This window comes from Panthera pardus, unplaced genomic scaffold (assembly GCF_024362965.1).
Source record: "Panthera pardus isolate Hobbes unplaced genomic scaffold, ASM2436296v1 HiC_scaffold_12, whole genome shotgun sequence".
NCBI lineage: Eukaryota > Metazoa > Chordata > Mammalia > Carnivora > Felidae > Panthera > Panthera pardus.
The window spans coordinates 57,935,871-57,957,975 of NW_026526677.1; the positions used below are offsets into that span (position 1 = coordinate 57,935,871).

At 35.3% G+C, this 22,105-nt stretch overlaps 1 protein-coding gene across 1 annotated transcript in view; it reads right to left on the reverse strand.

The window, feature by feature from the left end:
* PGM2L1 (phosphoglucomutase 2 like 1) overlaps positions 1-22,105 on the reverse strand; it is a 50,930-nt gene that overhangs the window by 22,284 nt on the left and 6,541 nt on the right. The window contains exons 2-5 of the mRNA XM_019449801.2: positions 8,387-8,554; positions 5,563-5,669; positions 4,528-4,612; positions 4,117-4,200 (exon numbers count right to left, since the gene is read on the reverse strand). Of these exons, the coding sequence (XP_019305346.1) occupies positions 4,117-4,200; positions 4,528-4,612; positions 5,563-5,669; positions 8,387-8,554 (444 nt within the window). The remainder of the gene's footprint in view (positions 1-4,116; positions 4,201-4,527; positions 4,613-5,562; positions 5,670-8,386; positions 8,555-22,105) is intronic.

The window sequence follows — 22,105 nt, forward strand, 5'->3', positions numbered from 1 at the left end:
AACCCCTATCCTAAATAGATCTACCCTATGACCCAGCAATAGCACTGCTAGGAATTTACCCAAGGGATACAGGAGTGCTGATGCACAGGGGCACTTGTACCCCAATGTTTATAGCAGCACTTTCAACAATAGCCAAATTATGGAAAGAGTCTAAATGTTCATCAACTGATGAACGGATAAAGAAGTTGTGGTTTATATACACAATGGAATACTACTTGGCAATGAGAAAGAATGAAATATGGCCTTTTGTAGCAACGTGGACGGAACTGGAGAGTGTTATGCTAAGTGAAATAAGTCATACAGAGCAAGACAGATACCATATGTTTTCACTCTTCCTGAGAAACTTAACAGAAGACCATGGGGGAGGGGAAGGAAAAAAAAAGTTAGAGAGGGAGGGAGGCAAACCATAAGAGACTCTTAAAAACTGAGAACAGGGGCGCCTGGGTGGCGCAGTTGGTTAAGCGTCCGACTTCAGCCAGGTCACGATCTCGCGGTCCGTGAGTTCGAGCCCCGCGTCAGGCTCTGGGCTGATGGCTCGGAGCCTGGAGCCTGTTTCCGATTCTGTGTCTCCCTCTCTCTCTGCCCCTCCCCCGTTCATGCTCTGTCTCTCTCTGTCCCAAAAATAAATAAAAAACGTTGAAAAAAAAAATTAAAAAAAAAAAAAAAACAAAAAAAAAACTGAGAACAAACTGAGGGTTGATGGGGGGTGGGGAGGGAGGGAAAGTGGGTGACTGGCATTGAGGAGGGCACCTGTTGGGATGAGCACTGGGTGTTGTATGGAAACCAATTTGACAATAAATTTCGTATTAAAAAAAACCAACTATTCTATACTGACTATGCAAATCTACTTAAACATATGAACAGGGGTGCCTGGGTGGCTCAGTCGGTTAAGCGGCCGACTTCGGCCCAGGTCATGATCTCGCGGCCCGTGAGTTCGAGCCCCGCGTCGGGCTCTGTGCTGACAGCTCAGAGCCTGGAGCCTGTTTCGGATTCTGTGTCTCCCTCTCTCTGACCCTCCCCCGTTCATGCTTTGTCTCTGTCTCAAAAATAAATAAACGCTAAAAAAAATTAAAAAAAAAAACCAAAAAACAAAAAACATATGAACAAAGACATATGTAGAACATTCTTTGTAGCACTGTTTATGAGTAGCAGAAGATCAGAAACAAATGAAATGTTCCTCAACAGAGGACTGGTCAAATAAACTAGGACTCGTTTATATAGATTTTTAAAGAGGAATGAGGCAGACCTATCTACCTATCAATTGATCAACTGAAAGAATGATCTCTAAGACTGTTTCATGCTGTTGTGTGAAAAACAGCAAGGTGTAGAACACTATATAGTACTCTCCCATTTATGGAAAAAAATGTGGGAGTGACACTCTCCCATTTATGGAAAAAAACGTGGGAGTGACAAATACATATATAATTATACATGCATAGACAATCTCTGGGAGGAAACAAAACCAGAAACAATATTTGCTTCTGAATAGAGGTACTGGGGGAAAGAAATGGGAGAGGTACTTTTGGCTGTTTAACTTTTTACACTGTTTAACTCTTATCCTTTTTATATCGTGCTTATATTTTAAGGAAAAAAATCTTTGAGGCTCTACTATGTGACAAATACGTTCACCAGGAATGACTACTATAACAGGTGAAGTCCTTCCACCCCTGAGCTTATATTGGGGAAGGGGATTGGGGAAGGTCAAACAAGTCAATAAAGAAGCAATTCATCCTAAAGAAAGCAGATAATCAGAGACAGTGATAAGTTCTGTAAAGGAAATAAACAAGATGATGAGACAGTCACTGAGGGAAGTCACTTCAGATAAGATGGCTTGGGAAGGTCTCTTCAAGGAAATAACATCTGGGCAGGAATCTGAAGGATGAAAATAAGCAAATCTGCAAGATTAAGGAAGAGCAATCCAAGCAGAGGAAAAAATAATTACAAAGGCTCAGAGGTGGGAAAGGCTTTGGTATACTGGAGGACCAAAGGAACAGAAAGAAACAGTAGTGTGAGTGGAATGTAGTGAACACAGGAGAGGAATGAATGAAATGAGGTTGAAGAGGTAGGCAGGAGACAGAGTCCTGGAAACCCCAAGGTAAGGAGTGTGGATTTTATTTGAAGAGTGAGAAGCCACTGGAGAATTTTAAGAAGGAAAGTAACATGACCTTTTCATATTAAAAAAAAATCATCTGCTTGCTTGGTGGAAAATGGATTTCAGGGAGAACAACGGGACCAGAACGAGACCAGATAGGATGCCATGGCTCTGACATAAGATAAAAGTGCTTGACGACGGTGGAGGTAGAAGTGAGCAGAGCAAATATATTCAACATACATTTTATTTTATTGTATTTTATTATTATTTTTTAAAGTGTGTTTATTTATTTTTTACTTATTTAGAGAGAGTGGCGGACGGGTAGAGAGATAGGGAGAGAGAGAATCCCAAGCAGGCTCCATGCTCAGCTCGGAGCAGACCCCTTCCTGACTGTGAGATCACAACCAGAGCCAAAACCAAGAGTCGGACGCTCAACCAACTGAGCCACCCAGGCATCCCTCAACATACATTTTAAATGTAGAATCTGTAGAGTCTTTTAGTGGGTTAAATGTTAGGAGTGAAGGAAAAGGAATAATCAAGAATAATTTTGGGGGGCGCTGGTTGGGCACCTGGGTGGGGGGTAGGATCAGCTCCATGCTAAGTGTGGAGCCTGGTTGGGATTCCCTCCTCTCTCAGCCCTTCTCCTGCTCATGAGCACATGGCATGCACTCTCTCTCTCTCTCAGTAAATAAATAAATGAATAAATAAATAAATAAATAAATAAATAAATAAATAAAAATTATTTTTGGTCTTTGTTTGGGTGGCTGATAATGTCAATTTACAGAGGTGGGGAAGATTCAGGGAGGAACAAATTTGGGTGTGCATGTGACAGGTTGTGGGGGAATTAAGACCTCTATTTGAGAGACACTAATTCTGAAATGTCTATTAGACATCCCAATGGATATCAGGTAGATAGCTGGATTTAGAAATCTGATCTGATGCTCAGAGGAGAGATCTGGGTTCTCAGCTCTCTTTGACAGTTGACTTCTCCTTCCTTGCAACTCTCTTCTTATCCCTTTGGTTTTTATGGCACTAATCTCCCCTGGTCTATCCTCTATCTCAGCTCTTCTTTCTGCCTTCCTTAAAGTTGATGTTCCCTGGGGATCCCTTTTGTACCTATTTTTTACTATATACTGTCTCTGGGCCACTCACCCAACTAAAAGACTTCCAAATATTCTTATATGTTCTAATATGTATGATAACCCCCAAATCTGTAACTTTAACCTTAGATTTCTCCCCAGAGAAGATCTATATACATCCAGTCACCTACCGGATGTTGCTACCTGGTTGGCCCACAAAGACCTCAAACTTAATATGTCCCAAACTGAATTAATCATGCTTCTTCTCTGCCTCTGTGCATAGTAACACTACCCATTTAGCTGGCCAGAGCCAAAACCATAGATTAGTACTAAATCTTCTTTTCCCTAATAAAACAGAGTTCAGTGTACCTGAAGACCTCCCATACAAGAAGAAAAACAAATATAAGATCATGCATTCATCACCCAGGAGCCCCGAACACTGGCTCAATACTGTGCTGTACCCTCTCTTTGCTGCTCTTCACCCCTCTCTGCCCTGCTTTCTGCCATGGAGGCTGACACATCAAATGGATCCTACAGCCAATGGGGAGTCCCAGTAGAAGGTTGTAGGAAAAGGAGAGTGAGATAGAGGTACTGTTCCTCTGGCTTTCCTCCTACAAACTCCCATTCATTCTTTAAGTTCTCAGTTCTCAGTATGACTTTGTTTCTAAAATGTAGACAGGGTGGGTTTGAGATAGGATGGGGAAATCAAAGGCAGTAGAATACTAGAAGTAAAAAGACCACTGAAGAGATTTTTGTAGTAGTACACGTTGAGAAGTAATAGGGCCATTAGGGAAACACATCCTTCAAGGGCTGGCCTTCATGTTTTTATATTCCTGTCCCCAACATCTAACCCTGCTCCTCAGTGATGAAAATATAACTCAGCACATATTATTTAAATAAAATAAGAACTATACAATAAGCAAAGATCAAGAGTCCAAGGTTTACCTTGTACCCGTTGTCTTCTTTGCGGTTGTGAGAAGCAGTAATCATCACACCTGCAACTGCTTTGAGCTCCTGGACCGCATATGGCTGAAAAAACAGTCACACCATAATTCCATTTTGCTTTCCACCTACTTACACATTTGACCTAGGAATAACTTTGAGTAACAGGAGAAGACATTAAGACAGAAATAGGCTAAAACTTGTTATCTCGTTATAGATCAAATTCTTTGGTGGTTCAACACATGCTTGTTGAATGAAAATAAACTCAGTGTAAACTTTGTTTCCCTTCCTTTGGTCTTTCATGTCACTTAATATAGCACTGTAAGCATGACAAATATTTGAATCCTGATTGATTTAAGACATTTTTTTAATTTGCGGCAACAAACTGTACAATCAATAATATAAAACACTTACTACAAAAGGCGTAGGAACATATCTTGAAAAAAGGTACACAGGAACATCTTTGGCCAATAAGACTGCAGCAGTGAGTTTAGCAAGTCTAAAAAAAAAATTGAGGGAGATTTCACTCAGTCCTTAGCTTATCATAGATTTTAAAACCTAACCTTCTACAAGATAAATGTTTCATATTGGAATTATTCTGAACATATAGTAGCCTAATATAACCAATTCTTATAATCATCAGTTAAACTTCATGCTCCAACTTAAAAATGTTAAATAAATAAGGTTTTTTAAAAAGGAAGTTAATAAGAAACAGAACTGATCTTTTAATTTCCTCCTTTTTCCTTAATCATCTTTTGATGGCTCCTTTACTAAGAAATAAAACCTGAAAAGGGCAAAAAGAATGCAGGAAAGTGAAATAAGAGACTCTGATAAACACAATTGCATAAGTAACCCCTGGAAAAAAGTATCACTGTCTCATGACTATGTGTGAAAATCACCTAAAACTAATTAAATGGGATTATAATGAGAGAATACAATTTTTTTTTAAATGTTTATTTTATTTTTGTGAGAGAGAGAGAGAGAGACAGAGCGTGAGCAGGGGAGGTGCAGAGAGAGAAGGAGACACAGAATCCGAAGCAGGCTCCAGGCTCTGAGCTCTCCGCACAGAGCCCGATGCAGGGCTCGAACTCACAGACCGAGAGATCATGACCTGAGCTGAAGTCGGACGCTCAACTGACTGAGCCACCCAGGTGCCCCGAGAATACAATTTATTTAATCACTCCTACCTGGTGCTTTTGCCAAAGTATTAAAATCATAACATAAACTATGATACCATTCTAAATACTAACTCTAAATATTTAAAAATTTTAATCCTGCCTGTAAAACCTAAGCGTTCTTTTTAAAATGCTTCTATTTCATCTCTAAAATAAACATCAGCATGTGATCACATTTCTATTTGACAGTTTCCTGTTTCAGAAATCCTACTGTTAATTTTTTTTTTAAGGCTATCGCAATCCAACTTAATCTCTGAAACAATTAATGCCGTACCTCTGGCTGCTGCAGCTGCTAGTTACTTGACCCCGGGTGTCATACCCGACGACAAAGCCTCTCTGCTTGAAGTCTGAGAAGCATCTCTCAAGGTATTTGTACATTCCCTGGAGCAGATAAACACAAAAGATTAGTTCCTGAATAATACCTGCATTTTCCACAACTTAAAATCTATTATTTTTATGTGTAGTGGTCAGTTTATTGGCTCATAGGGAACCGGCTTCCGCCTTCATACTCATGTTTACCGATTTGGGAACAATACTGTTCAAGCCTCAAATGTGAGATGACAAAGATTTATTTCCTGGAATTTCAGACTCATTTAATACCACAGAAATATCAATTAAGTAACTATTAAATCCAATATGATACATAAAACATTAGGGGAAAACGAGGGGACAAGAGAGTCAGTATGCTAAGAAAAAAATACTGTCAGAAGACCCAAAAGAAATTGTTTCTTGTCTTAAGGCTCTAGAGAATAGAATTTTGACCATATTTGGCCTTGCTAAATCATAAGACTGAAGCCAACCAAAATATTTGACCTATTTATGACACAAACATTTTAAATCAGCAACATAAACCTTCATCAGAACATTTCTTAAAATGGCTGATCCCGTTCGTAATTCCTTAGTTTGAAAATCTCACAGAAAGAAAATCTCATAAAGTAGGAAAATATGCAGTCACTGGTGACAAAAAAAGAAGCGAAGCACTGAATACTGAAAATATCACAACGATAAACTAAAACCATTTAACTAACTTATGGTTTGATAACTTCAATAAATGCTTTCATCTCTGAAAATAACACTTCATATTTTATAGTCCTTTAAAACCATTATCAAAAGTGTTGCCACATTTAATCCTCATGACCCCAAAAAGAAAGAATGCAGATACCTTTTCTATTTTTGTCTTTCAATATCTCTTCAAAAAAAGAGGTGACAGAGTAAGACTGAAGCTCCATTTAATGAATTGCCCAAGGCGATTCATTCAACTAAAACTAAGTTATACTAATTTATTGAAGTACTGGATGGCAGGCACTGCTAAGTAACTATGTGGCAGCACCAAATGAAGCCCCAGGGACCTCTGGACCCTTTTTTCATGGCTCTTTCAAGTGTAATTATTCTTTTCAACCTGCTCCTCAAAGAGGATTTCAATCACCTCCATTTTGACCTTAGGCTCTAATTTCCTAATTGATTAAGTTCTTTTTCCCAGCTAATCTCTTAACTCAGCAAAGATGCTGGCAAAGCATCTCCTTATGGAAACTGTAACTGTGACTACCCTGAGCCAGCAAGACCCACATGATTGACTACAAGACTATGAGCGACTTGACCTTCACTGCCCACCTGCAAGTACCTCCCTACCTTTGTCCCACATTTTCCTTATACAAACCTGGAATTATTTTCAGCACTTTGGAGGCAGTCTTTGAGATGCTAGTCTGCTGTCTTCCTGGTGTTGGTATCACTGATATAAATTCCTGTCTTGTTTCACCACCACCCCACTCTCTTTGGATTTTGTCATTGGCAAGTGGTCAAATCTGGTTTGTTTGGGACCCCAAGAGCCAGGTGCTCTTGCCCCCTGTCCCTGGGTTACATTCCCTATGAATGTGTGTGTGTGTGTGTGTGTGTGTGTGTGTGTGTATGTGTGTGTGTAAGTGCACACATGTGCATGCTTAATATAGCCCATGTTGACTAGTTTCCCCAATTTATTTATAATAATGATGCTATCCTAAAACTTCACAGAACATCCTATTATTCTCTGGTATAAATATCTGTCTTATCCCCCTTTATCTAGACTCTGAAAAGGGTTAGGGCTTAAGTATTAGATTCCATTTGGCTTTTCCCTTTCACACAATGGAATCTCAACTCCAGTAAAAATTTACACTTCCATAGAAATTTATTTTCAAACACCTCCTCCACCCCTTTTTATAAAGTCAAGGAATCTTCATTTAAAATGAAAGCTTATGAGGAAACCAATATATTAAAAAGAGTGAACTGATGAATTTTGGGGCGAGGAGAAGAAAGGGGTCTGGGATGGGGGAAGTGGCACGTATCCTACCCATGTAGTCTAGTCATCTTATCATCCCTTCTACTCCATCCTCTGCACTAGCCTTTGCCTTTGGAGAATTCCCTCAGAACAAAGCTAAGGATGATTTACTGTTTGACAGTATTGATTAGAATTATGCCTACTGAGCAATTCTCTAGTCCAGAACTATTTTTAGTATATTCTAAATGCATTTTGGCTTCAAAAGTATAGTTCCTTGAAGCAGTGAGAATGTTTCACTAGAAAAAGAAGTAATTTGTTTCTAGGGTAAGTTGTATAAAATGGGGAGACATAAATTGTATCACATCATACACTGTCTTAAAGAACTCTCAAATGGATATAGAAAACCATGTTTAAGGGAAATATTTTCAACTAAATTTTCCAAATATTCTGGTTAACCTTTATCAATGGCCATATGCCAAAATGAGTAATTCTCTTTTTCCTAAATTTGTTTCTTTATGTTAATTGGAAATCTCAATATCTGTGTCCTGATTTCAAATGCAAAGTAACTGTCAAGATTTCAAATGCAAAGTAAATGTCAAGAAGTTGACAATGGTAACCATAAGAACTCTTAATCAGAAAGTTAGTTTGTGACCTTGAAGATACACAAATGACTTATAAGATAAATTCTGTGCAAGAGCAAAGGTTAGCATTTGTCCCAAGGTTTTTTAACTTACAAGAAGGTACCTTCCTAGACATAAAGTTTGTTTTTGTTTTAGAAAGCCTACCTAATTTATAAAGCAAAAAAATAGAGTGATAAAAAGTATACATAATACTTTATAATACCTACCTGTGTTGACTGTATTACTGTAAGGTCATTAATATAGCAAAATCCTGCCCCCATAGCAGAACGAAGTCCCGCCGTCCCAAAAGTCATTCGGCAACAAAGACGATCTCGTAGCTCCTTGTTCATCCCATTCCGTAACAGATTTTCAATTTGCTCTTTTGTTTTGGGATTCTATAAAAAAGTATTAAGACTTAATCAGGATCACAAGCAGAGTCCTGATATGAAGCCCTTCTGAGGAGCCAGTAAGTATTATGCATATTTCACAAGGTTCTAAATATAAGTTCCACAGTGCTACTTATCAATATTAGTATGTATAATAAAACAATACCTGTCATCTATGGAGCCCCCCAAAGAACCAAACCCTTACCGAAGGTAATGCACATATCTCTAATTGTCATAGCATTTTTGGTAATACTACTCAAGAATTTTTTAACAAATTGATAAACTTAAGAGCTATGGAACCCAAATAAGCCTCCTAGTCAAAAACAACATTAAGTAAGTTAGAGTCTGTCTTAAGTTTTAAAAGAAATAAGGAACCTATTGGATAAAAGCCATCAACACATGCCTACCAATTACTTCCTAAACCTCTGTGATTCAAAATGACCAGGTAAGCCTTCTGCTCTTTAAAGTCACAGAAAACCATTCAATGTATCTACAGTAAAGGTGATCATAAAAAGGTCTTAGATGTTAAATGTGGACTTGGTTAAGAATAAGAATGAAAATTCAGTCCAAGCTTGGCTTGTGAGGCAGGACATGCCAACATCTATACTTTAGGATTATGTATTTCATTATCACATCCATTAACTTATTTTCATAAAGCTCATGGATACTCTTGACTGAAATATTACTTTACAAGCAAGTTTCAAATGGACGTGCAATTATATAATAAGAATAAAATTTGAATGGAATTTTCTAGTATTTTCCTTATAAGAGAAAGAGTCAAATATTATGAAAATAAGGTGAACCACAACTTCTCCCTTCCATACTATATATAGTATGGATTTAGTCCATACTAACAGCTTAGATCTTCTATGTCTATGGCCTATACAATGATAACGAATATTCAGAATGATAAACCAAGGCACCTATAAGGTGCTAAATATTAGAATAGATTTGTACTTGCAAAGAAATAAAAACATATTAATATATAATTTAAACAAAAAGGTTTTCTGGGGGCACCTGGGTGGCTCAGTTGGTTGAGCATCCGACTTCAGCTCAGGTCATGATCTCACAGTTCATGAGTTCGAGACCTGCATTGGGCTCTGTGCTGACAGCTCAGAGCCTGAAGCATGCTTTGGATTCTGTGTCTCTCTCTCTCTCTCTGCCCCTAACCCACTCGCATTCTGTCTCTGTCTCTCTCAAAAATAAATAAACATTAAAAAAAAAAAAATTTAAACAAAAAGCTTTTCTGGTTATAGTGGAATTAAAGTAACCAGAGTACATGCCACAAACTAATGAGAAGCCATGGGAATTCTGATTAACTGAAATTATAATCAGCTAAAAATGGATATAAATTTATGTATATATATGTATGTATATACACATATAATGACCTTAGCTAATGAAATCTCCATTTTATAAATGGCACACACTAACAAATACACAGCCTACATAAAACTATGAATAGCTATTAAGAGGAGAATCTAAACAATAAGACTAACTGGGCTACTCTATATTTTCCCAATGTTTAAGATGCTACCAGATTTGATACAAAGGTCAAAGAGACTTGAAGATGGCTAACATTTAAAAACAGGTATAAGAAGGGCAAAATTGAAGACTAAAAAGTTTCAGTTCTGTAGAGGGTATATGGCAGTGTCATACAGTTCGTGCCATAGAAATTGAGATAGTCCTAGGGCACCTGGCTGGCTCAGTTGGAAGAGCATGTGACTCTTGACCTTGGGGTCATGAGTTTGAGCCCCACGTTGGGTGTAGAGATTACTAAAAATAAATAAGTTTATTTATTTAAAAAAAATAAATTAGGATTTAAAATTCTTTTAAAAAGAAATTAGGATAGTCCTTTTAGAATGATATCACAGCAACTACCAAAATTTAAACTGCATATGCCTTTTGGCCCATAAATATCTCTGTCCATAGCAATGTCTTTACTCAAACAAGATTTATTCATACAAGAATGTCAACTGCAGCATCTTACTGGTAGTATTATTACCTCTGTGTTAATAAAGAAATTAAGATTTAGGGAGCCTATTATTACCACTGTATTAATAAAGAAATTAAGATTTAGAGAGCCTATTAACATGGAGCTAACATTGGAGGTCTAGACAGGATTTGAATCCAGGTTGGTCTGGTTCTAAATCCTATACCACCTCACAACAACAAAATAATTATGCAGAGCAGGTTAATAATGTTTCTAATAATAATGAACTCCAACTATAAAGCCAAATATGATTCCTTTTAATTATAGCTACATAAGATACAAAAATGACCCACCAGACATGAATATTATTAGGTTACTGAGTACTTCCTAATGTTTAACTGCACAGCTACTAGAGTAGGGCCTAAAAATTCCATTCTCTGTTATAAACATTACAACCAGTCCTAACCTAATTCCTGTTTCTGAAAAAGACTGTAAATTAGAGAAAAATAAAAATGGATAAAGAATCACGATGCATTGGACAGACGTATATTTTTATGGTAAAAAGTGCTAAGTGATTATGGTGACAGGCAAATGAAATCTATTTTAAATGCAGATTTCTCCACTATTTCATAACTGCATTAAATTAGATGTTGATGTTAAAATGTTTAAAAATACACCTAAAGGGCAATCTATGTAGCCATGATTATCATACATTTTCCATGAGGATGAAATTACATTTCTATTTTGTTGTTAAAATATTCAAACAACTATGATTTTTATAAGCTATCATATTATGAAGATTCTAAAGAACTACAAATTATTTTTAAAACTCTTTCCACATAAAACTCAGATACATTAAATGAAAAGCAGAAGCATACATAATGTGTTTTAATTTGTATAAAAAGAAGTATATGTATACTTACATCATTCCAGAAATACTCCATGCTAATATAAGACACTAAAACTAGTGATTATCTCTGATGGGGAAACCAGGCATAAGGTCTGAGGCAGAAAAGTGACTTTATTGTACAGCCTTAGTACTGTTTGGATATTTTATATTTTACTTATTTTATGGTAAAAACTAAATAAATCTCTCTCTCTGATGGCTGAGAAAAACTACTATTGTGGGTCTCCATGGATACTTTTTACCTCACAAATTGCTTTTTTGTCACTCACAGAAGGTTATTAATAAAACAAATGTTGGAGCTTTCTCAAATACAAATTATTGTTTCCTTTCTAAATGTGCTCTTATTTACAATGCGTTCATTACTTAAGGATAGGAGCAGGCTAATCAGCAAAAAAAGAAAAAAATGGTTCAAGTGATGCCAACAGTAAAGAAAGCTCTAAAAATTATACTGTAAGTCTGCAGAGAAGTTATTTGATTTACATACCTTCTGGAAATGTACATTCCTTTTGGAAAGTAAATGCATTCAATCTGAACTAAAGTTGCTCTTAACTAGTGTATTTTAGAATCCTAATAATTTTAGTGCCCCAAAAAAGTAATCCTGCAGAAAATCCAAAAAGATTTTAGTGACTACTAGCATTTTCTATACTTCATCAGGAAGGAAGCTGATTGTTTAGTAGGAAATCAGTAAGCTAAAGAATACAGAATTAAAGCCATGCATTATTTTCAAAGGTTACCTGTTTACCCAAAATTTTCCTTTAGGTTCTAATCCTATGGAGTGCTGCAACTTTATATGGCTGAAATGAAGAAAAGAAAGTGTCTTCTTACATAATACTCTGTGGAGTTGTGTTTTTTCCATAGCGTAGGTCCTTAAGGCCCAAATTCAAAGAAAACATGAAAGAACTGATTTAAAAAAAAAAAAAAAAAGCAGCACTTTATATATATAAAGAGAAGTACCTCCTTTAACAAACCTCTTACAAACTTTCATAGATGTGAATAAAGGTATATACCAGACCAAAATCATTCCAACTCTACCTGCCATGAAACGAAAGTATTAGTATTCATTTATGAAGGATTACTCTGGATTCACCCAAGCTTTTCTGAACCTATTCTGTTCATAATTAGGGGGCTTCTGTATTATCTATATATAATAAATATAAATATATATAAAAGTACATAAAAAACTGATTAATCATCATATAAAACAAATCAAGTTTGTCAATGAAGAATTCACCTATAAATCTTCTTTCCTCCTTCTTTTATAAACCTAATAATTGTATAATTTTTATACAACTTGAATCTACTCTATTAATATTATTATATTATATATATATTTTTTGCAATCAAAATCCTAATATTGTTATATATCTAAAGGTGAGGTAATATACAAAATTGACTTCTTAGTGGCTCAAATATATCTAAAATTGCAAAGCTTGTAAATAACATTTTAAAATGTTACTGACAGAGGCTAGTGCCTAAACAACAAATACCAGTTTTATAGAACTACAGAAAAAAAATATTTAAGTTTATTTCTCAACAGAAGTTAAAATAGGAAACTGCCATCTGAAAACCTGAAGGGTAAATGTAACTGACATTTACTTCTAAGGGTCAACCAGCTTGAAGATCCAAATCTAGAGACCTGAAGCAGAACATGTTTTCCAAACCAGATGCTTCCTCAGAGTCCAAAATATGCTCTTGCTAACCAATAATTTTTTCCCATCTAAGAGTCTTTGTGTAATTCTAAATTTAATTTCTCCATCTTAAATTTTTTTTTGTATTTAAGTATAGTTGACATATAAAGTTGTATTTGTTTTAAAACATAGTGATTTGATAATTCTATAGATTACACAATGCTCACTCACCACCATAAGTGTAGTTATACCATCTGTCACTATACAATGTTAATACAATATTATTGACTATATTCCCTATGTTGTACTCTTCATCTCCGTGACTTATGTATTTTATAACTGGAAGTTTGTATTTCTTAATCCCTTTTACCTGTTTTGTACATGTTCCCACCTCTCTACTCTCTGGCAACCATCTGGTTTGTTCTCTGTATTTATAAGTCTATTCCTGGGTTTCGTTTGTTCATTTGTTTTGTCTTTCAGATTCCACATATAAGTAAAATAATTTCTCCATCTTTAAAAACATTGTAGAAATTAGCATAAGTTGGCTTAGATAACAAATTTGAATGACTATTCTTGTCATATAAAATGAGATTTCATTAATAATAATTGGCTTAATAAAGCTTGAGACCATTTAATGAATATAAAAATCATATCCAGGAAATAAAGATTCTAACTACTCAAAAAGCAGAAAATAAGACATTAAATATAACATATTATTATTTAAGTATAATACTAAACATGCCAAAATTCGTGTGAAAGATAAAAATGTTGATTAATTCATTTCAAAACATATATATATATATATATATATATATATATAGTCTTTTTTTTTTTAACTTCTGGATTGTTTTTCTAACAAAACACACACATGTGTTCAATAATATAGTCATACTTAAGTCTGTTATGCTTTAAACAAAAAATATTTCTCATAAAGACAGTCAAAATAAAACATTTCAAATGTTTGCTATTTTTCTCTAGGTATTCTGACACATACTTTTCTTGACTGAAACTGATCTTAAAAAATAAAGTCTCAGTTTAAAAAACAACAGAAAAAATATCATCTTGGTAGATGCAAAGGAAGCATTTGAAAAAACTCAACACCCAATAGCTATTTTAAAATTTCTCAGTAAATGCTGAATAGTAATTCCACTAGGAATCTACCCAAGAGAAATGAAACATGTTCACACAAAGACCTATAAATGAATTTCAAAGGTAGATTTACTCTGAAGAGTTAAAGCCTGTTGTCCATCAACAGGTGAATGAATAAACAAATTATTGTACATCCATAAAATAGAATAACATTCAGCAATAAAAAGGAACAAACTGCTGGTATAGAAAACAAAATGGATAAATCTCACAAGTATTATGTTAACTGAAGGAAGCTAGACACAAAAAGCCTACGTATTGTATGATTTTTATAAAAGCAAACTACAGGAACAATAAAGAACTATTACAAGTCAACAATAAGACAACCCAATTTAAAGAGGGACAAAGGATTCACTAAAGAAAATATATAAATAGCCAATTGATTCATGATACAACATGGATGAAATCTGAAATGTGCTAAGTAAAAGAAGGCAGACACAAAAGGCCACAAACAATAGTATGGTTCCATTTATATGAAAGGTCCAGAATAGGAAAATCTAGACAGATGAATGGTTGTCAGGAGCTGGGGGCGGGGGGGCGGGGAATGGAGGAATGGGCAATGACCACTAATGGATACCGGGTTTCTTTCTGGGATAATTAAAATGTTTGGGAATTAGATAGTGGTGGGGCACCTGGGTGGCTCAGACAGTTAAGCATCCAACTTCAGCTCAGGTCATGATCCCATGGTTTGTGGGTTTGAGCCTCACATTGGGTTCCGTGCTGATAGCTCGGAGCCTGGAGCTTGCTTTGGATTCTGTGTCTCCCTCTCCCTCTGCTCCTCGCTCCTCCCCCTGCCCCACTCTCTCTCTCAAAAATAAATAAACATTAAAAAAAATTAGATACTGGTGACAACTGAACAATCTTTTGAACATACTAAAACCCACTGAATTATATACATTCTAAAATGGTGAATGTTATTTCACATTATGTGAATTATATCTCAATTAACAACAACTACAGGACAAATTAGATGAGTGGTTGACAGGGGCTGGAGCAAGGGGATTCACTACAAAAGGGCACAAGGGAACTTTCTGCAGTGATCGAAATGCTCTTTGATTGTGATGCTGGTTTTCCAACTGTATACACTCTTCAAAATTCATTAAGTAGAACACTTAAAAGAATTAAATTTACTGTCAATTTTGTAAATGTAAATTATACCTAAAAAACAAACCATATAGAAAAACTCTAAAGCTGAGACTAAAGTAGAAGAAATACACATAAATCCAGATGCACACAGGGTTTTACCTTATAATGCATGAATTAATGACAAACAATATTAGGTGCTTTTGTCAATTCCCTTTAAAAAACATTTGAGAAATATAGTTTAATGTTAAAAAAATTATACTTGAAAGATACTTGAATTCTCTTTTGAAGCAGAGTTTTTTTTTTAAGACATACAAATTGCAAAAACAAATTCATGGGTGTGAATTGTACTGTTGCATAATATCAGCTCTCTTACTGTTAAGTTTTTCCTGATAATTATGTAAAAGTTCCTTGATGTTGGGGAGAACAATTAAGTCATTAAATCTATGTTGTTACGAATCTAACTTTACAGAAACCACACATGAAACTTACTATCTTTGTAAAATATGACATTTCTACTTAGAGAAAGAACATCTTAGGCTGTATTTGATGTTATTTTATTGTTGACTTGCCCTATAGCTTCTGCTACTATTTAGGGATAAGTTAACAGGGTCCACATTTTCAAAAGTTATATATTAAGTATATATTATAAAAAATATAATACTTCAATTTTGATTCGAGTGTTTTCAGGCATTGAAATATTTTTCACTACGTGATTTTTTTTAAAGGAGTTGTTTAACTTTCAGGGTTATCTTTACTTGACTAAATGAAAAACAAAACTATTTTTCAAACAAACAGGAAATTTAGACAAAACTCTAGTATTCCTAGATATGCCTTGGTTACTTGGAGGAAAGGAGGGAGGAGAATGTAAAGTAGATATGGGAATTTAAACTGAACCTGTAGCTTAATTTTTTAAAAAGGAGTTCTGATTCAAACTTGGCAAAATATTGTAACGAAATAGAAGCTGTTTATCATTTTCTGTGTTAAAAAAATTTTTTTAATGTTTTATTTATTTTTGAGACAGAGAGAGACAAAGCATGATCAGGGGAGGGGCAGAGAGAGAGGGAGACACAGAATCGGAAGCAGGCTCCAGGCTCTGAGCTGTCAGCACAGAGCCCGACACCAGGGCTCAAACCCACAAACCATGAGATCATGACCTGAGCTGAAGTTGGATGCTTAACCAACTGAGCCACCCAGGCGCCTCTCAGTCTCTGTGTTTTTAAAAAGGATAGGACAATTGTTAAAAGGGCTCATTACTTCTTTAGTTTTCTTGGAAGGCTCTGTAATCATCCAAATGTAAAACTTTGTTATCCATAATTCTGAGTCTCCATCTCCAACCCATCTCATCCTAATTACATACTGCCAGATTAATCACCCAAGAACCAACAATAGAGTCCAATTCCAGTTACCTCAAATATAAATAAAGGTCAGGAAGGGTGGGAATCAGATCCCAAAGGGCAGAGGAATTCAAAACCTTTTTGGATTCAAATACTCTCTTCATTTCTCTGAGCCCAAGTTTGTATATAGGTTAAAAACGAGAATAACAACTACCTCAAACAATCCTTGAAGGATTAAAAGAGATTTTTTTTTTACATGAAAGCATCTATTAATTAACACAGCTGGCACATGATCACTCAATAAACACTAGATATCCTTTTTCCTTTGTGTGGCCTAAATTGCCACAGCAGTCTAACACATACACTATACTTGAGTTTAAAAAAAAAATCTTCATTGTTCTTGCACGCTGTGCAGTTTCACTTTCCTGATCAGTTTCATTTTCCATTTTATTCTTCCATTTCTCCCACCTTAAATTTTCTGTCCCCCTATTCATCATCTATTCCTATCCTATTTTTCCTTTCAGGCCCAGGTCAAATTCTACTTCTTACATAGTCTTCCTGACTTTGAATTCCTATCGCTCTTAAAAAGCAGCCCCACAAGTTGACCATTAATTGTTCTTTATTTGTATTTTAAATATTATTAATTGTAACTATGTATTTTCCTAGTTTAAAATAATAATAATACAGATAAAGCTACAGACATTTTGACTATTACCTTTAGTCCCAGACCACTCCTGTGGGGGAGCAAGTACTATTGTGATGTATCCTTCTAGACCTTTACTGGCATCTATATATGCACAGAAATGTAGTTTAGCTTTCTCTCTTTATTTTATATAGATGCTATCAAATTGCATATGATGTTCTATAACTTGCTTATTTCACTTAATGTATCTTGGAGTTTCTTTCAATACATACAGATCTACTTTTGTTTTGTTTTGTTCCTCTTTTACTGAGAAATAATTGACATCACTAAGTTTAAGGTGTACAGCATGATGGTTTAATTTACACATACAATTGACCCTGTAAGAACACGAGTTTGAAGTGAGCAGGTCTACTTATATGCAGATTTTTTTGATAAAGTCAGTACAATAATGTAAATGTATTTTCTCTTTCTTATGATTTTAACATTTTCAAAAGAAAATGTCTAGCTTACTTTATTGTATGGATACAGTCTATAATACATATAACATACAAATCTGTGTTAATTGACTATATTATCAGTAAGGCTTCTGTTAACAGTAGGTTATGAAGTTTTTGGGGAATCAAAAGTTATATGTAGATTTTTGACTACATGGCGTGTTGGTGCCCCAAACCTTCATGTGGTTGAAGGTATTGTGAAAACATTACATGATAGGTTTAGTTAACATCCATCATCTTATATAGATACAATAAAAGGAAAAATTTCTCTGTGATGAAAACTCCTAGGATCTACTTTCTTAACAACTTTTCCTATATATCATACAGCAGTGTGAACTATAATAAAATTGTCCATTACATCTCTGTACTTACTTACCTTATAACCAGAAATTTGTACCCTTTGACCACCTTCCTCCAATTCTATACCCTCCCCCCAATAAGGTAACCACAAATCTGATCTGTGAGTTTCGTGTGTCTTTTGGTTTTTTGGGTCTTTTTAAATTCAACATGTAAGTGAGAACATAGTGTCTGCCTTTCTTGTCCGACTTATTTCTCTTAGCATAATGTCTTCAAGTTCCATTCATTTTATCACAAATAGTAGGATTTTCTCGTTTTTTATGGCTGAATAATATTCCATGGTGAATATATACCATAACTTTTTTATCCATTCATCCCAGACCTATTCTATTCAGCTGTTGCAGTGTTCCAATTTGTTTACTCTTTCCCCTTTGGTGTGCATTTAGGTTTTTTCTAATATTTACCTGTATAAATAATGAAGTATTTCAGAGGGCAAATAAGATGAGAAAAATTCTGAAGCATAAACCACAAAATAAAGTCACTATTTACATTAAAGAGACTTTCTAATGAGTTGAAAGCTAAAAGGTCTATGTATCTGAGAAGCAGAGGATTTTTCATTTATATTATAATTTTAATATTTTTTTTTCAATTTTCATATTCTTTTGGGCATTAGATTGGGCTATGCCATGGTTTTTTTGGGTAAGGTTCAGTGCTCATTAAATTATCTGGTATAAAATATCCCATGCAGGATTAGATATAGTACCTACCTGTCTATTTTCCACCAGCATTATTTTCTCCATTCACTCCCAACACCAGAGGGCAGTAGCCTTAGTGCTAATTAGCAGTCACGTATAGATAAAGTGACTCATGAAAAAATATTTTAGTAAAATCTGCACTAAATTACTAAACCTTTTGTTTTGGGGGAAAATATTTCTAAAAAACAGGACATATAAAATATGTAAAAACAATTAAACAAGCTGTCTAAGAGGATGAAAGAACCCTGATTTAGATAATCCAGGGAGTAACCATGAAAATCTAAGATGATGAAATATAATACTTAACATTCTTTGGCTAGTTCAGTATATCTTACAAGTAAAATCTGGAAGAACCAAATGAAGACAAATTCCTTTTCATTAGGTTCTCCAGGCTCTCTCAGATTTTTCAAATAGGAGGAAAGAAAGAGATAAGGAAATAATTCTAGATCAAAGATATATCCACATAGGCTTTCTAATGGCCTTGTGGAAAACTTGAAGGAACTAAACAAAAATCCTTTATGAAAGAAAAAATAGGGCAAAGAAGACCCCCAAATAAAAGGCAGAAAAAGCCAGTCTGCCTATTTTAAAATTTTCAGGTGGGAAAGAAGGAGGTGCTTTCAAATATAAATCCTTTCTTTCAAATATATACATACATATATACACATATATATATATATATATTTTTTTTTTTTAATGCATAGACTTTACTTTTTTTTCAACTTAAAAATTATTTAAACTCTACTCTCAACATGGGGCTCGAACTTATGATCCTGAGATCAAGAGTCACATGCTACTCACTGAGCCAGCCAGGTGCCCCTAGACTTTACTTTTTAGAACAGTTTAAGGTTTACAGAAAATTGAGCAGATAGTACACAGAGTTCCCATAAATGCCCTAGCCCAGTTTTCCATGTTGTTAACATCTTGTATGAGTGCAGTACATTTGCTGTAGTTGATCCAATACTGATCCATTTTTTTTCAAAGAATTTTTAATATTTTTAAGTAATCTCTACACCTAACATAGGGCTCGAGCTCACAACCCCAAGATCAAGAGTTCCATGCTCCACTGACTGAGCCAGCCAGGTGCCCTTGATCCAATATTATGAACTAAAGTCCACAGTTTACATACGGCTTTTGACAAATACATAATGCCATATATCCACCATTAAAGTATCATATAGAATAGCTTCACTGATCTAAAAATCCCTTGTGCTCCATATACTCCTTCCTTTCCCCTGATAACCAGTCATTTTTCAAAAATTACCTGTTTTCAAAATGACATATAGTGGGCATCAGACAGTATGTAACTTTTTCAGAATGGCTTCTTTCACTGGGTAGTATGTATTTAAAGTTTCTCAACTGTGTTTTTGTCTCTTGATGGCTCATTTCTTTTGTGGCTTGATAACTCATTTTTAAAACATCAATGAATTGGAGCGCCTGGGTGGCTCAGTCGGTTAAACATCCCACTCTTGATTTCAGCTCAGCTCACAATCTCATAGTTCATGAAGTTGAGCCCTGAATCAGGCTCTACACTAACAAGTGGAGCCTGCTTGGGATTCTCTCTCTCTTTCTCTCTCTCTCTGCCCTTTCCCCACATGTATGTGTATGCACACACGAGCACTCTCTCTCCCAAAATAAATAAATAAATAGGATATACTAAAATTTGTTTACCCATCACCTACTGAAGACATCTGGGTTGCTTCCAGTTTTAAGTACATTTTTAATTTGAAAAAAAAAAAAAAAAGAATAGAGAGTTTTAGTTGAAGATGGAAACCTCAAGCACTTGTCTCTTCTTCCTCCTGAGAATTTTTTACATGACAATAAAGGTATAAAATAACTAAATCCATAATGCAAAAAGAACTGGAGAAGGGGTCAATGGGTACTGAGGAGTAGATGAGATTTCAACATATTTCTGAAAGACAGAAAGAAGCATGAAATGAAATACAATAAGCCAAAACCCTATTTATGCTGATAACATCTACATTTTGTTCCAGCAATCCCACTTTTGGGTATGAGGACAAAAGAATTGAAAGCAGGGTCTTCACGAGATATTTGCATATCCGTGCTCACAGCAGCACTATTCACAACAGCCAAGGGTGGATGCAACCCAAATGTCCATGGATGGATGAATGGATAAAAAAAATGAGGTGTATCATATTACTCAGACTTAAAGAAGGAAATCCTGTCACATGCTACAACATGATGAACCTTAAAGATATTATGCTAAGTGAAATAAACCAGCCATAAAAAGACAAATACTGTATGATTCTCTTTATATGAGACATCCAAAGTAGTCAAATTCATAGAAACAGGATAGAACATAGTTATTAGCAGGGGCTGGGAGGAGGGTCAAAGAAGACTTATGTAATGGGTGCAGTTTCACATTTGCAAGATGAAAAAGTTCTAGAGATCCATTTCACAACAATGTGAATATAATTAACACTACTGAACTGTACACTTAAAAATGCGTAAGACTGTAAATTTTATGTTATGTACTTTTTCACAATAAAAAAATAATTAAATCTTGTGTTTCGTCTTGTTGATCCTCAAAATTGAAAATAATATGTAAGCACAAGGTTAAGATCATCTAAATATTGTTCATTGTGGATCTATGTAGTGGGTGTGGATAAAATTTGCTTCTGTTCAGACCTACCTATACCTCCTGAAGGTATTGAGATCAAAACGATTTTTTTTCTTAAGCTCTATCAATTAGTTGTTCAAAATCATGACCTGTTTTGGTTTCATGTTCAAACCATAACTTGCTTACTCAGGTCTTCCTTCCTTCCTCCTCCCCTCCCTTCCTCTCTACCAACCCCTGGATAATTGCTTTTCTTTTTTAAATGTTGTTGCCAGGGTGGTGGTGCCTGGGTGGCTCAGTCAGTTAAGCGCATCTGACTTTGGCTCAGGTCATGATCTCATGGCACGTGAGTTCAAGCCCTACAATGGGCTCTGTGCTGACAGCTTGGAGCCTGAAGCCTGCTTCAGATTTTGTGTGTCCCCGTCTCTCGGCCTCCCCTGCTCTTGCTCCGTCTCTGTCTCTCAATAATAAATAAACATTAAAAACAATTTGTTTAAATGTTGCCAGAAAAACATATTATCTTCACCATATCATTAATATCTTCCAGATTTTTACTATTTATGCATAGATGTTGCACTCTTTTTAAAGACACATTTCTTGAAGCCCAATGTGGATCTAGGGCACTACGGTCATCTGAGATTTCTTTACATTGGGGTAGTTCCTCCATGTCAACTTCCCTTATATTTCCTACTTCCTTTTGCTGTAGGTTTCCTCAGCTTAAGCTTTTATATTTTCTATTGCATTTGGCAACAGGTAGACGGA